The sequence below is a fragment of the Rhinoderma darwinii genome, chromosome 11, assembly GCF_050947455.1.
Source record: "Rhinoderma darwinii isolate aRhiDar2 chromosome 11, aRhiDar2.hap1, whole genome shotgun sequence".
Lineage (NCBI taxonomy): Eukaryota > Metazoa > Chordata > Amphibia > Anura > Rhinodermatidae > Rhinoderma > Rhinoderma darwinii.
Window position 1 is genome coordinate 68,776,827 of NC_134697.1, and position 17,811 is coordinate 68,794,637.

At 42.8% G+C, this 17,811-nt stretch overlaps 1 protein-coding gene across 1 annotated transcript in view; it reads left to right on the forward strand.

The window, feature by feature from the left end:
• Nucleotides 1-17,811, forward strand: part of OPN4 (opsin 4) — a 95,213-nt gene that overhangs the window by 31,722 nt on the left and 45,680 nt on the right. Inside the window, exons 2-3 of the mRNA XM_075842766.1 lie at nt 4,292-4,434; nt 10,746-10,879. Coding sequence (XP_075698881.1) covers nt 4,292-4,434; nt 10,746-10,879 — 277 coding nt within the window. The remainder of the gene's footprint in view (nt 1-4,291; nt 4,435-10,745; nt 10,880-17,811) is intronic.

A 17,811-nucleotide genomic window follows, 5' to 3' on the forward strand; every position in this document is an offset into this window, starting at 1 on the left:
GCTTATGCATCTGAAGAATTGCTGGCGGTCAAGTTCAGGGATCGCAAAGATGTGTATGTGCTAAGCACGATTCATACCGCAGGAACAGTGGCAGTGAGGGAAAGGGGGGCAACATCGGACAAGCACAAACCAGTGAGCGTGTCCGAATATAACAAGTACATGGGGGGGTGGATTTAAGCGACCAGGTTTTACAGCCTTATTTAGTAAAACGCAAAACTAAAACCTGGTACAAAAAGGTGGCCATTTATTTGTTACAGGTGGCCATCCACAACTCATTTGTGCTCTACAAAAAAAACAGAGGCAGAGACACATACCTGGATTTCCAGGAAAAAATTATTGAAGGCCTCATTTTTGATGTTCAGGACACCCGAGAATGCCCCCAGTCTGAGGATGTCATGCGACTGACTGAAAGACACTTCATCAGTCGGATTCCCCCAACACCAACCAGAAGCAACCCTCAGAAAAAGTGCCGCGTCTGCAGAAAAGACGGGCACCGCAAAGATTCCCGATATTTCTGTCCCTCATGTCCCTCACAACCAGGCCTGTGCATTGAGCCATGTTTTAAAAAATACCACACTGTTCTGAATTATTAGATTTTAGTTAATTCGTTGAAAATATATTTGCCCTACATTACGTTTTTATTTTTCCCCTGATTTTACTCCAAGGGTGAGGGAGGGAATGGGTGGGTGGGGGGTGGATGTCATGTTTGCATATTCTCTAAAGTTCATCTGCTGGAGAGCTCCATTTGCATAAACCTGCAATTTCTTATTTTAGAAAACCCAAAAAAATAAATTCCCATTATACCCCTAGATGAATATTTTGGGATTTCTGCTTCAAGAGCAGATATTTTGGAAGTGTTATAGAAACTCTGTTGAGTTTTGTAAAACCAGCTTTGAAAAAAAGCGATTTGTGAAATAAGCTTCTTCTATCGTCCGCCCTCCTACATCTCTATGTGATAAATAAGGCCACATATTTGGTATCCCCATGCACGGGAGAAGTGGCAGAATGTGAACGGAGATTAATTTTGACCGTGGTCTAAGCCGTGTGTGAAAAATGCTGGTATAAACTGACGCATTTGCTAAAAAATTGCTAATTTTATTTTGATCCATCTTATTCAAGAAACTTTCAGAAGAAAACTGGACTTGCTAAAAATATGATAAACCCCTTGAAGGAAACCTTGTGGGGTCTACTTGTGTGAATGAAGTAATTTATGGGGTGTTTCTAATGTTTCAGCAGCATTACGCCCACCAGAAAACAGTATGCGGCTATAAAATCAAATGCTAAATTCCTGGACCGAAAAGTCCGAAAAGCCTCCTTTTATGCCAAGCCCTGGCACATGCCCGCACAGTGAATAAGGCACACATATTTGGTATCCCCATGCACGGGAGAAGTGAAAGAATGTGAAAGGAGATGAATTTTGTCCGTGGTCTATGCCGTATGTGAAAAATACTAGCCTAAACTGATGCATTTGCTAAAAAATAGCTGATTTTTTTTTGTTCCATCTTATTCAAGAAACTTTCAGAAGAAAACTGGACTTGCTAAAAATATGATAAACCCCTTGAAGGAAACCTTGTGGGGTCTACTTGTGCGAATGAAGTCATTTATGGGGTGATTCTAATGTTTCAGCAGCATTACACCCCCCAGATTACAGTATGCTGCTATAAAATCAAATGCAAAATTCCTGGACCGAAAAGGCCGAAAAGCCTCCTTTTATGCCAAGCCCTGGCACATGCCCGCACAGTGAATAAGGCACACATATTTGGTATCCCCATGCACGGGAGAAGTGGAAGAATGTGAAAGGAGATGAATTTTGTCCGTGGTCTATACCGTGTGTGAAAAATACTAGCCTAAACTGACGCATTTGCTAAAAAATAGCTGATTTTTTTTTGTTCCATCTTATTCAAGAAACTTTCAGAAGAAAACTGGACTGTCTAAAAATATGATAAACCCCTTGAAGGAAACCTTGTGGGGTCTACTTGTGCGAATGAAGTCATTTATGGGGTGATTCTAATGTTTCAGCAGCATTACGCCCCCCAGAAAACAGTATGCTGCTATAAAATCAAATTCAAAATTCCTGGACCGAAAAGGCCGAAAAGCCTCCTTTTATGCCAAGCCCTGGCACATGCCCGCACAGTGAATAAGGCACACATATTTGGTATCCCCATGCACGGGAGAAGTGGAAGAATGTGAAAGGAGATGAATTTTGTCCGTGGTCTATACCGTGTGTGAAAAATACTAGCCTAAACTGACGCATTTGCTAAAAAATAGCTGATTTTTTTTTGTTCCATCTTATTCAAGAAACTTTCAGAAGAAAACTGGACTGTCTAAAAATATGATAAACCCCTTGAAGGAAACCTTGTGGGGTCTACTTGTGCGAATGAAGTCATTTATGGGGTGATTCTAATGTTTCAGCAGCATTACGCCCCCCAGAAAACAGTATGCTGCTATAAAATCAAATGCAAAATTCCTGGACCGAAAAGGCCGAAAAGCCTCCTTTTATGCCAAGCCCTGGCACATGCCCGCACAGTGAATAAGGCACACATATTTGGTATCCCCATGCACGGGAGAAGTGGAAGAATGTGAAAGGAGATGAATTTTGTCCGTGGTCTATACCGTGTGTGAAAAATACTAGCCTAAACTGACGCATTTGCTAAAAAATAGCTGATTTTTTTTTGTTCCATCTTATTCAAGAAACTTTCAGAAGAAAACTGGACTTGCTAAAAATATGATAAACCCCTTGAAGGAAACCTTGTGGGGTCTACTTGTGCGAATGAAGTCATTTATGGGGTGTTTCTAATCTTTCAGCAGCATTAGGCCCCCCAGAAAACAGTATGCTGCTATAAAATCAAATTCAAAATTCCTGGACCGAAAAGGCCGAAAAGCCTCCTTTTATGCCAAGCCCTGGCACATGCCCGCACAGTGAATAAGGCACACATATTTGGTATCCCCATGCACGGGAGAAGTGGAAGAATGTGAAAGGAGATGAATTTTGTCCGTGGTCTATACCGTGTGTGAAAAATACTAGCCTAAACTGACGCATTTGCTAAAAAATAGCTGATTTTTTTTTGTTCCATCTTATTCAAGAAACTTTCAGAAGAAAACTGGACTTGCTAAAAATATGATAAACCCCTTGAAGGAAACCTTGTGGGGTCTACTTGTGCGAATGAAGTCATTTATGGGGGGATTCTAATGTTTCAGCAGCATTACACCCTCCAGAAAACAGTACACTGCTATAAAATCAAATGCAGAATTCCTGGACCAAAAAGCCTCCTTTTATGCCAAGCCCTGGCACATGCCCGCACAGTGAATAAGGCACACATATTTGGTATCCCCATGCACGGGAGAAGTGGAAGAATGTGAAAGGAGATTAATTTTGTCCGTGGTCCATACCGTGTGTGAAAAATGCTAGCCTAAACTGGCGCAATTGCTAAATTCTTGCATTTTTTTCCAATTTTGCCCACTTTAGAGAAAAAAATAAAAATGATGTATACTGACAAATGCCACTAAAACAAAGCCCTATCTGTCCTTTAAAAAGAGTGTAAAATTCAAAGATGAACTTTATTCACCTGCTGAGTTATAGTCATCTAAAGAAGCGCATAGCAAAATTGTGAAATTTGCTCTGGTCATTTAGCTGTAAAACAGCCTAGTCCTTAACCGGTTAAAAGAAAAAAATGCTGGAAATAGATCACTGTGTGGAATGAATCTATATAATATAGGAGTTTCACTTTTTGAATTGAATTATTGAAATAAATTAACTTTTTGATGATATTTTAATTCATTGAGAAGGACTAATATATATATATATATATATATATATATATATATATATATATATATATATATATATATAACACTGAAAAATCTGTGTAAGGGAAAACGTTTTATTTTTTTTACCATTATTTTTTGTTCCACTAGGGAACATAACCCTGTGATCATGTATTGTGCCTGTTAGTGTTACATTATTAGGTCTTGTCTAAGTGGCATTTGTCCCGTTTTTTTCAAGGGATGAATTGATAAAAAAGATTAAATATTATTTAACTGTTGGTTTAGTTGGCTTCAGTTTTATATAGGAATTGTATATTGCATAGAGTGATACCCCATGGTGGTTCCCATAGTATATTAGTCTCTCTTTTTGTGTATATCCTAGGTATCTATGGACTGATCAGTTGAGTGTAACTGACCATGTTATCCCTTATATCTATGCAGGTCATGTCTGTATGTTGTATCAAATATTTAGCAATGTAAGTGTTATTTCATTTATTGATCTGATTTCCTGTTCTGTCCTTATTAGGAACCACCTAGAGAAGTTATACATCATGTCTACCCTACAGCTGATGTTCCAGATCATGTACATTACACAATGGGAGCTGTGATCCTGGCAGTAGGCATAACAGGGACATTGGGTAACTTACTGGTCATCTACGCTTTCTGCAGGTACTACTATACATTTTACTAAATGTTGTAATTGTCTATGGATTTTTAATATGACCCCTAATTAATGGAGAATTAAACGCTTAAGAGTGTAAAGGGAACAAACAACAGTTGGTTTGCCTTAGAACATATTTGTTTAGTGCCTAATAAGACGGTCCCAGGTAGCGGTATTCCATATGGCTGAAAACACGCTCACTTGTAATGGCTATAAGCTGGAGTAGATTTGTTCTACAATCCACGTAAGTTTCTGGAGTAAATTATATTAAACTTGTCGGGCAGTGGAAGAGCCTATCCCCTACCATTAAGCCCCGTCCCGCAAATGCTTTTCTACACCAGAAAACTTCCATAACCGGTGATAAAAGAATAATAAATTTACCCAATTTGCTTGTAATAACTTGTCTAAAATAAAATACTCAGCTCTGCTACATATCACAAACACTGCTGTATCTGTAGTAACCCCTTGCCACCGCAGCCAGTTTTAACATTGCTGACAGAGACACATTTTTTAATTCTGACATATCTCACTTTATGTGGTAATAACTTTGGAATGCATATAGGTTCTGTTCATATAACATTTTTGGCTTACATATAATGTGTACGTCGGGAAAGCGCGTAACGTACATGCTAAGCGTGTCCATAGGGCTCCATAAGCACGATGGAAGCCAAAAGTGTGTCCTTTGGCCTCTATCATGCTGGTATATGTTGGTATACCTTTTCTTTGGAGAATGGAAAAGTGCAGCAAACTACGCTTTTCCATCCCAAGGAATTCTAAACCAAAATAGTATACCGCGCGGTATATGTTTTTTTTTAACATGGGAGCCTTTGGGTAATGTATGCAGTGGTATACATTTAAGGCCCCATTCACTTTGCATTTAGGCCTTCCATTGGAGGTACACATTTGATAAACTTCTGATGAATACCTACAATGAAAGGCCTAAACATATCCCACCGTATGGCATACAGTGGTATACGTCAACTAGTGACTGGCCCTGGGAAAAACCCTGAAGTCACTGTTAGTGATGTCAGGAGCTTTTCCTGGGCTGGAGTCCCCGGAAAGAGCATTAGCTAGCGCTCTGTCCGGGGATACCGGCACTGCTCCTGACAACACTCTGACTATATATATATATGGCGTCAGGAGCTTCCACAGCGCTGAAGTTCCTGGGCAGAGCACAAGTAGATGCTCCGTCCCGGGGCTCCTAGCCTGTAAAATCTCCTGACGTCACTATTTATATATGGACAGTGACGTCAGGAGCTTTCCTAGCGCTGGAGTCCCCGGGCAGCGGCAACGCTCTGGCCAGGGAATCTGGTCCTGGAGAATCCCCTGACATCACTGTCCATATATAAAAAGTGACTTCGGGAGTTTTGCAAAAGCCGGAGTCACCGGCCAGATTGTCGGCACTGCTCTAGCCGGGGATTCCGGCTCTGAAGAACCCCCTGACATGACTGTCCATATATGATGTCAGGAGCTCCCCGCAGTATAGATTTAACATATACCTGTGACGGATGCCATACGGTTTCATCCATCCCCAAAAGGTTCCCATGTTAAAAAATTTATACTGTGTGGTATATGTTTTTTTGTGGGATCCCTCAGGATGGAATAGAGTTGTCTGCTTGCTATTCCACCCTTAAAAAAAAAAAAAGTATACTGACGTATACCAGCCCGACTAATGCCAAAAGCACACTCTTTTGGTCTCAGTCAGGATAAAAGACACTTTTATTGTGTACGTCAGGAGCTTTCCAGAAGTACACTATAGACGTAGGGCAATAAAGTCATGTGTATGGGGCCTTACATCTACGTCATGGGCTTTTCAAAGCCTTTTATAACGTGTATGTTAAATGAATACCATCATAGTCTATGAATCACGTATTTGGTAAACAGATGCCTTATAGTGGCATCCGTTGCCCATTGCCCATAGACTATAATGATATCCGTTTAATGTATACGTCATGAACAGCATCATGAGAGTTCATGATGTAAACGTTTATTTTACACTATTAAACACTATGGTGACAGATACTACTGAAAAGGCATCCGTCACACCCTACGTTTAACATATACATCGGGAGCTTTTAAGTAAAATGTAGGCCAAAAATGTGATATAAACAAAGTCTTACTTATCTGAGGTTGTTTTCTTGTGACACATTGTAATTTATGTTAGTGGTAAATTTTGGTTGATACGTTCATTGTTAATTTGTAAAAAACACCAAAACGTATCAAAAAAATTTGCATTTTTCAACATTTGATTTTCTGTGCCTGTAAGACATATAAATACCACACAAAATAGTTACTAAATAACATTTCCCATATGTCTACTTCATGATTACTTTTTTAACATCCTTTTTTCAGGACGTTAGGAGGCTTATACGTTTTTAGCATTTTTTTTTTACATTTTCAAGAAAGATTCCAAAACCAATAGTTTTTAGGGACCAATTCAGTTCGGAAGTGTCTTTAGGGGGTTTATATGTTGGAAATCCCCTATAAATCACCCCATTTTAAAAACTGCACCCCTTTACGTATTCAAAATAGAATTTTGGAAGTTTCTTACCCTTAAGGCATTTAACAGGAATTAATGGCAATCTATCAGCAATTTTGAGGCTTCAAATCTCTTGACAGAGTGATAAAGGGGAGGGGGAGTGTTATGTAAACATAACTTTTGTCTTGGCCATGCAAGTTGCATGATGGAGAAATAGATGTTTATTTTCCCCTGCGCCGCCGTCACAAGTGCCACTGAGGTGTACACTTGATGTGAAAGTGCTCCTAGCTTCTCCTTGCTGAAGGCTGTCAGCCCCGCCCCTCTGTTCTGAGTGATGGCTCTAGCGGTCTCCTAATTGGCTGCTAGAGCTGTCACTCAGAGCAGAGAGCGGAACTTGCAACAGCCGCGCTGGGGTAATCCAACGCCGGTTTCTCATTCATGCTACTCAAGGCATTTACCTAGGTGTTAAAGAGGATGGCAAGAGCCCTCAAATTTTTTTAGCAAATATGTTGATGAGAAGCCACACCAGGTGTACACCACCAGTAGTTTGATAGTAATTGATAAAGGGAGGGGAAGGTGGAAAAAGTGTGTGGAGGTATGATAATAGTTAATAGATAAACACTTTATTCGTTTTTATATTTTTGTGTAAGTTAAAAATGAACAACAGCATATTAAATTATCGCAGAGACCCCTGTAGATCTGCAATGAAGGGAATGAGTGTACCCTATATATTATTGTGTGCCCAACCTTGCCAAACTGTAAACACATATGAATAATGGCCTGACCCCTGACTATGTAAAAAGAGTCAGGACAACTGGAGATGATAATGTTATTGGGCCAATTTCCCTACCCTCTAGTTGTATACCCGTGCACTGCAGGTCAAATCTTAACCAGCACTGCTATTCCTCCTGCTTGTGTACCGAACGGGGGAAGTGCAGCAGCGGCCAAACAGCAAGCTGGAAGAGGTCTGCATTGTAAACTGCCCAAAAATCCCTCTGATCGGTACCAGGGTATTGTTAACTAGCACTGTGATTCCTCCGCTCATGTGTAGAGTGGGGGAAAAATGACAGCGGCCGAGCAACAGACTGAAGGAGGACTGTAGTGTGGGCTGTCAGAAGGCGCTCTGGTAATGCCAGAGCATTGGAATTCAACTGACAGTCAGCACTATTGCTCCACCGCTCACCGACTGAATGTGAGAAGCGTGGCAATGGCTGCAGAGCAAGCCAAGTGAGAGCAATTGTATTTTGTTACAATGGCGCCTGTCAAGGGGTGGGATATATTAGGTGGCAAGTGAACAGTCAGTTCTTGAAGTTGATGTGTTGGAAACTGGAAACATGGGCAAGAGTAAGAATCTGATTGACTAGGGCCAAATTTGGATAACTAGACAACTTGGTCAGAGCACCTCCTAAACGGCAGGTCTTGTGGGGTGTTTCCGGTGGTCCAAGGAGGAACAATTGGTGGATCGGTGACAGCGTCATAATTGCCTAAGACTCATTGATGTGCTTGGGGAGCAGGGGTAGATCCAGAATTGAAATCTGAGGGGCAGAAAAACAGCAACACGCAAGTGGAACATAGCAACACTTAATCACACTGTCGAGAACAGGCATCGCTTATTCAGTCAGGGACAACAGTACACTACCACTATATAAGCACCAATATAACAAATAATAAATCCATACAGTGACCGTATAGTGGTGAGATACCAGTTCTATATTGACGGTCTGCAGAATTTTATCATACTGTAGACCATAAAAGAGAAGACAGCACTGAGCAGACGCAGTTATAAGCAAAATACATGACAATTAAGTAGGACCTTTTAGTTCTCCGGACATGGCTGTCTTAGTAAATACTTGTTTTCCCCATGAATTAATTCAGGAACACCTGCTCTTAGAACTGCTGTACTCCTGTTGTTTTTTTCCCTGCAAATGTATGAATAAATTGACACCTGGCTGTTACCATTCCTCATGTCAGAGGTCTATGACCCTAAACACTCGGACACTGTCTAATCATGGCTGACAGAATCAGATAGTGTAGGGACATATCCAATTGATAGTGGGAAGGGTAACACGCTGTAAATTAGGCAAGGGCTAAGCAGAGAATTTTTTGTAGTACTACTGGTTGATTTTAGAGTGACAGCTGCAGCCAACAAGATTGCATGAAACTCATTTTATTGCTTTGTACTACAGCTGTAGCTCTAAAGGTAAAATGTATTAGTTGAATTACAAAATGTCCTTATGTAGGCCAGGCTTTATTCATACTTTTCCAGTAGGAGTAACAGAGGAATGTCACAAGACAGTCTTTAGTGAAGATACTCCATCATTGTTATCTCATGGCGAATACAAGGGTTTTCTATAACAGAAATGTCAGGAGAGCAAACAGGTACTCACAGGTGATGCCTTATCTGAATGTAGACATTCTCTATCCTTTTCTACTCCATCCAGCCAAGATCTTTAGGACGACTTCTCCTGCCAACTGCAAAGCTTTCTGCCCAGCAAGTTTGACCCCTTGCTTCTGCAATCATCCCCAGTATCTATAGAAATACAAATAAATTCAGACCCCAAATCAGACCACTAAATAAATTCAGACCCCATCCAGATCCCTAAATAAATTCAGACCTCTTCCAGACCCCTAAATAAATCAGACCCCAGACCCGAGCTCAAAATGAATTCAGACCCCAGACCAGAGCCCAAAATGAATTCAGACCCCAGACCAGAACCCAAAATGAGTTCAAATCCCAAACCAAACCCCTATATAATTTCAGACTCCAGACTAGAACATAAATCTAATTTAGACCTCAGACCAAACCCGTTAATTAATTCAGGCCACAGACTAGAGCCCAAATTAAATATTCCCTAATGGCAGTGGCCTCTTTCAGCAGGATAATACTCCCTGCCACACTACAAATATTGTTTAGGAATGTTTTGAGGAACATGACAACAAGTTCAAGGTATTGACTTGGCCACCGAATTCCCGAGATCTCAATCCAATTTAGCAACTGTCGAATGTGATGGAAAAGCAAGTCCAATCCATTGAGACTTCACCTTGCAACTTACAGGACATAAACGAATCTGCTGCTAATGTCTTGGTGCCAAATACCACAGGACACCTTTAGAGGCAGAGGCGGACATACCATTTGTGCAACCTGTGCAGCTGCACAGGGGCCGAGAATGTGGAAGGAGCACTTCAACCCTAAAAGCAACTTTTTTACTATCTATTGAATTGCATGTAAGGGACTGAGCAAATGACTATGGCTCACAATTATTGGTGGATTGTAAAAAAAAAACATACAAGGGTGGGATGTTCTTTGATGAGCCATTGGAGGGTAAGCGGCCCATATTCTGTTCTTGCAGGGGCCCTCTGCTGTCTATGTCCACCCCTGTCCAGAGCTCTTGTGGAGTTCATGCTTCGGTTCAGTGCTGTTTTGGTCGCACAAGGAGGACCTGCACAATATTTGGCATGTGGTTTTAATATTATGTCTGAGCGGTGTCTTATAACTATACATTATCTTGAAATAACAAAACTGCACTGTAGAAGTTCATGTAAAATACTTTAAACCAAGCTTACAGTTTTCTGTGAAAGTAATCTTCATATTTGGTAGTGAATCTTAATCTTATCAGAAAATGCTGCAAATCCTAAAGCTCATCCTGAAACTCAATTAATAAGGTCAGTGTTAATTTCCTCCTGGAGATAGAAGAAAGCTTACTGCAGGGCAATAGCTGAGCTCATGCGGCCAAGATGAGGACACTAGTATGGATTACAATCAACAGATGTAACTTCACTCGGCAGCCAGTGTATACTAGTGATCATAGATTTGAAAGGGTGATTTTTTTCCTTTTACAGAAGTCGGAGTCTTCGATCACCAGCCAACACGTTCATCATCAACCTCGCCATCAGTGATTTCTGCATGTCCATCACTCAGGCACCAGTGTTTTTTGCGGCAAGTTTACATAAAAGATGGATCTTTGGAGAGAAAGGTGATGGGAAAACTGGGACTGTACTTTGTTAACAAAATGTTGTTACGTTAACTCTTAACACAATTTAACCCATTATGGCCTATTCCATATGCATTCGGCTTTCCGTTGTTCTGCTCCGTCAGATAAGCAGAACAATGACAATACCGGAAACACCAGTTCCGTTGAACGACTGAGACAACTGGCACCTGTCGGAATCCATTAATGTTAATGGGTTCCGTCAGGGTGTCCATAGTTTTACGGAAACAATAGCGCAGCATGTTGCGCTATTGTTTCTGGTATTTTCGCCCAAATTTGTGATGCAAGCCCTAAAGGAGCCTCCGACGCATATGTGAACAGGCCCTTGATGACAACCTATTTTGGCCCTTAATGACAATTCAATTTTTCAGCATCGGATTCAAAGAGTCACTTCCGTCAAGATAGCTGTATAAGGGCTTATTTGTGGCATGAGTTGTATTTTTTAATGGCACCATTTTTAGTTGTTTACATACTTTAATGATTAACTTTTATGAAGTTTTCTTTAGGGGGAATGGAAAAAAGCTGCAGTTACGCCATTTTTTTTTTTTGTTTTAAATTTACGTTGTACACTTTTATTCTATGGGTCGATATGATTACAGCGATACCAAATATGTATAGTATGTTTTTATGTTTTACTACTATTTTTCATCAGTGGATACAGAGACCCTATTAAAGGGGTTGGCCAGGAATAAATGTTATTTCTATTTTAACCTAAGGTGACATGTACAATTAACTTTCTAATATAATGTATTTTTATTTTTGGAACGGCTACTTACTTCTAATTAAACTTTTCATTTCCTGTGACGATCCGTGTCTTTACTCAGCCAGCCTTTCCAGCTAAGAGGCACGGCGCGTCATCAACTACGTTTAGTCAGTTGGCCGGGCGGATGTTTCATGAGCTCTGGTCTCACTGCCTGTAAACATAGTTGATGACGCACCATGTCTCTTCTGAATAAATAGCCCAAATTTTTTCCACTAAAATATAAAACGTAGAAATGTTTAACTTTTACATGGAATAAAGGAGAAAAATATTTTTTCCGATTACGGCAATACCCCATACATGGTAATAAACTGCTGTTTGGACCCATGGAGGGCTTTGAAGGGAAGGAGCGCGATTTGGCTTTTGGAGCTCAAATTTAGCTGGAATGGTTTTCGGTGGCATTTCGCATTTACAAAGCCCCTGCGGTACCAAAACAGTGGAAACCCCCCCCCCCACAATGACCCTTTTGACAAACTACACCCTTTAAGGAACCTATCTAGGGGCATAGTGAGCATTTAGACCCCACAGGTCTTGTGCAGAATTTATTAGAATTAGGCCATGAAAATGAATATCAAATTTTTTTCCACTAAAATGTAGAATTTTTTCATTTTCACAAGGGATAAAGGAGAAAAGGCACCCCAACATTTTTAAATCAATTTCTCCCGAGTACGGCAATACCCCACGTGTGGTCATAAATGATTATTAGAAATTTATTAACCCTTTCTGGACTGATCCATTTTTTGCTTTTTCATTTTAGTTTTTTACTCCTGCCTTCCATGAGCCATAACTTTTTACTTTTCTGTCAATAGAGCAGTGTGAGGGCTTATTTTTTTGCAAGAGGAGTTTCAGTTTCTATCAACACCCTTTGAAGTACTATATAATGTACTGTTAAACTGAAAAAAAATACTTTGGGGCTGAAATTGGAAAAAAAATATTCCTCCATTGTTTTTTGTTTTTTGATCGCTGCACTACACTACACTACCTATGTAGTGTAATGTATTATAACTGTCATTTTGACACTGACAGTCCCCCTGACAGGAAGCCTATCAGGACCAGCCGGAGGCTGGTCCTCATAGACTTCCGTACATGGCAGACCTGGAGGCCATTGTCTGGCCTCCGGTTGTCACGACAACCATCGGCAACTTCCATGATCGCATTGTGCGGACTGCCGATCTGCTACAAACGCATTAAATGCGGCAATCGATCGCCGCATTTACGGGGTTAATTGCTGAAATCAGCAGCGATGGACCGCTGGCCGGCAACAGTGAAGTGCCAGCTGTCAGAGACAGCTGATCTCCCGATTCCCCTGCACGTTATGCACCCGGAACGACTCAGTGACTTCCTGTCAGTCTGAAGCCTATGAGCCTCCGGCTGGTCCTCATAGGCTTCCATTGTCTAGCCTCCGGTTGCCATGCCAACCATCGGAAACCCCTGTGATCGCATAGTGGAGGCTGCCGATCTGCTACAAACTCCATAAATGCAGTGATCGCAATAGATCGCCACATTTAAGGTGTTAATTTCTGAAATCGGCGGCAATGGACCACTGGCCGGCAAGAATGGAGTGTCTGCTGTCGGGCTTGTCTAGTTTAGAAATTTAATTTTAATAGACTATATTAGGTAACTCTGAATTAACAGGGGGGGATCCACTGACCGATCCTCATCCCTTGGCCAGATTGGAGAGCATTTATAAAGATCATCTCTCACTGTGGAGAACATGTCCTATCCTGCATTACACAGAAAGCCCATTGATTTAGGCACTCTGTATTGCTTGTGGCACTGCAGGGAAATTGATCACTTACTGCCAGGTTTCCTCTTAGATAACAGCTTATTGCTGGGGGCCCCAGCGGTGGGACACTTTGTGATGAGCTTTTTGTCAACGGACCCTTGTAACAAGTAGAGATTGTCCAAAAGGACAATAAGTCTGAAAATTCTTGGAAAGGCTATCTTCACATTGCCGTTAGGGTCTGTCAGATTTCCATTTTTTGGCAGTCAAAATAGTATAGTCTGTTGCACTATTCTTTCTTTGAAAAAAAAAAGTGGAATCCTTGAGGATTGTTACATAAAGGTTACATCACAGCTGTCATGGTTCCAGTAATAATGGAGCCATGAAACCAGTGTGAACAGTGCCTGCGGGTGTTGTGTATCTAGATCTTTCAAAAACATTTGATACTATAACACATAAAAGGCTAATGCAAGTAATGAGAATGCTGCAACTGGGCTACTTGTGTGTACATGGATTAGGGACAGAAGGCAGACGGTTAAACGTGTTGTCCGGTTTCAGCAAATTACTGTTATTTTATGTATAATCAAAAATGTATCAAAATTTCCAATATACTTAGGGTATGTTCACACGGCAGCGTTCCGTAACGGCTGAAATTACGGTGCTGTTTTCAGGAGAAAACAGCACCGTAATTTCAGCGGTAATGGCATGTTGAGGCGTTATTTTGCTGCGTGCATTACGGACGTAAATGGAGATGTTTTTCCATGGAGTCAATGGAAAACGGCTCCATTTACATCTGAAGAAGTGACAGGCACCTCTTTGACGCGGGCGTCTTTTTTACGCCCCGCCTTTTGACAGCAGGGCATAAAAAAAATGACCGTCTGCACAGAACATCGTAAGACCCATTCTAATGAATGGGCAGATGTTTGCCGACGCTTTGGAGCCGCTATTTCGGACGTAATTCGGGGCAAAAATGCTCGAATTACGTCCGTAAATAGTGTGTGAACATACCCTTAGGCCTCATGCACACGACCGTAGCTCTGTGCAAGGTCCGTGATTACGGCGCGGACGGCCCGAGAAGTCTCACACGCGGGCTGTCCGCAATCACAGACCATGCACACACACGAGTGCATTGAGTTTCATGAGCCCGGACTGCAATTGGGGCCCGTAAAATTACATGTCCTATTTTTTGGGCGCTCCAGGAAATGCACGGTCTTGTGAATTGGCCCATAGGAATCGGATATAATGTGCCCTATTGCAATCGCAGCTCCTCATTGTGGCTAGTATGCAGATGCAAATGCAGGGTCGTGTGCTTAGGGCCTTAATGTATCAATTCCTCATGGTTTTCAAGATCTCTGCTTGTTGTTACTCAGTAGGAACATTCATTATTTACTTCCAGTGGATAAAATTCTGTCAATGGTCATGTGATGGACACACAGGTGCTGGGATTGTTACAGTTGCAGTATGTGTATCAGAGCTTTGTCTTCTAATGATCAAAGGTCCTGTGTGTCCATTATATGACCATGGACAGAATTGCTTAATGTGGACTACCCCTTTAATGGATTATATTCAGACTGGAGAACGGTAACTAGAGGGTCAGTGTTGGGACCCGTAGTGTTTATTTGTTACTGTATAATCAGTGAGACTACGAAACTCACTGCCCCAAGACTTTGTGATGGCTACAGTGGCGTAACTGCCACTGTAGCAGCCATAGCGGCTGCTACGGGGCCCGTGGCATGAGGGGGTGGCTGCTAAGGTGCCCCTGGCATGAGGGGGCCCGTACCGCCAGCCTGCACAGCCCCCCACCCCATACCCAGAGACTCTGCTAGCAGACGCTATGGCTGCTACAGCGGTAGTGACGCCATATTCAATAGTGTCTACGTTCTTCAGACACAGGTACTATTGAGCACTATGACAGAACAGGGAGGTATCTCCGTGCTCTGCCATAGGCTACTGTAGTGGCGTAGCTATAGGGGTCGCAACGATTTCAGCTGCGACCGGGCGCCTAAGCCTGGGGGGCCCACAAATTGTTATTATTTTTCTATTAGGGACATATGGGGGCATTATACTGGGTAGGGAAGGGGTCGTGATATGGTGGCAGCTACAGGAGCATTTTACTATATGGGGGCATTATACTGTGGGGTCATTATACTGTGGGGACAGCTATGGGGGGGGGCATTATACTGTGGGGGCAGCTATGGGAGCATTATACTGTGGGGGCAGCTATGGGGGACATTTTGCTGTGTGGGGGCAGCTATGGGGGTATTATACTGTGTGGTGGCAGCTATGGGGGCATTATACTGTGTGGTGGCAGCTATGGGAGCATTATACTGTGGGGGCAGCTATGGGGGACATTTTTCTGTGTGGGGCAGCTATGGGGGTATTATACTGTGTGGTGGCAGCTATGGGGGCATTATACTGTGTGGTGGCAGCTATGGGGGCATTATACTGTGGGGGCAGCTATGGGGGACATTTTGCTGTGTGGGGGCAGCTATGGGGGCATTTTACTGTGTGGGGGCAGCTATGGGGGCATTATACTGTGGGGGCAGCTATGGGGGACATTTTGCTGTGTGGGGGCAGCTATGGGGGTATTATACTGTGTGGTGGCAGCTATGGGGGCATTATACTGTGTGGTGGCAGCTAAGGGGGCATTATACTGTGGGGGCAGCTATGGGGGACATTTTGCTGTGTGGGGGCAGCTATGGGGGCATTTTACTGTGTGGGGGCAGCTATGGGGGCATTATACTGTGGGGGCAGCTATGGGGGACATTTTGCTGTGTGGGGGCAGCTATGGGGGCATTTTACTGTGTGGTGGCAGCTAAGGGGGCATTATACTGTGGGGGCAGCTATGGGGGACATTTTGCTGTGTGGGGGCAGCTATGGGGGTATTATACTGTGTGGTGGCAGCTATGGGGGCATTATACTGTGGGGGCAGCTATGAGCGTGAATTATACTGTGGGGACAGCTATGGGTGGCATAATACTGTGGGGACAGCTATGGGGGGCATTATACTGTGTGGGGGCAGCTATAGGAGCATTATACAGTGTGGGGCATTATACTGTTGGGCCTGCTATGGGGGCAATATACTGTGTGGGACAGCTATGCAGAGCATTATACTGTGGGGTAGTTGTGGGGAGCATTATACTGTGGTGGTCAGCTATGGGTGGCATTATATGTATGGGGCAGCTATGGGGCATTATGCTGCATGGGGGAATTTTGGCATTGTACTGCATGGGGACATCTATGTGGGCATTATACTTTATGGGGGCATCTGTGTGGCCATTATACTGTATGGGGCATCTGTGTGGGCATTAAACTATATGGGGCCACTGTGTAGGCATTATAATGTAAGGGGGCATCTATGGGTCAGTATACTGTGTGGGGGGCACTATTGGAGCATGACACTGTGTGGGGTGAACCAGGTGCATATGGGCGGGGATTCGGTGGGATTAGAGGCGTGGTTTAAAAGAAAAAATGTCTACAGGGGGCGCTGTATAGAACTCTACAGGGGGGGTCTATACAGTACTGTCTACAGGGGGGCTATATAGTACTGTCTACAGGGGGGCTTTATAGAAATATCTATAGGAGGGGCTGTATAGCATTGTCAACAGGAGGGGCTTGTTTGGCACTTTTTACAGGGGGGCACTATCTACAAGGGCGGGCTGTGTGTGGCACCCAGGGGAGGGGGGCCCAGTCAAAAGTTTGCTTAGGGGCCCAGTGTTTCCATGTTATGCCCCATGACGGTTAATTCATTAAATTGCAATGTGTAAGGGCACGTGGATACCAGAGACACATGAGCCGACTGTTGCCATATCTTACATATCTATCTATGTATTTAATTCTTGTGTTGCTAAATAAAGAGGGTTTTGGAATGTCTTCCAGTAAATATGTAATATCACAGGCAGGGCCACCAACAGGAATTTCTGGGCCCCATACTGCCAAGATGTCTGGGCACCCCTCTATTACCGGGGGTGGTCAACGAAAAGTGTGGCGCTCACGTTTGTAGATTCTACGCATTAACTTATTTTGGTACTGTCGTCAATTACAGTGAACGAAACCATTGAGCAGGCAGCGACCGGTTAATACCCTGAATTTTTTTCTATTTAGCCAAAATGTATCCCATGGTTCGGCATACAGTGGGATATGTCGCCCGGGGAATGGCCCTGGGGAAAATCCTGAAGTCACTGTCCATAAATAGACAGTGATGTCAGAAGCTTTCCTTGGGCTGAAGCCTTCTACTAGCGCTCTGCCCAGGAACTATAGTGCTGTTCCTGATGTCCATATATGTAAGTGATGTCAGAAGCTCTGCAAAGCCTGAGTACACGGCCAGAGTGTTGGCAATGCTCCGGTCAGGGATTCTGGCCCTCGAGAATCCCCTGATGTCACTTTACATATATGGACAGTAACGTCATGAGCTTTCCCAGGGACTAAGTTCAT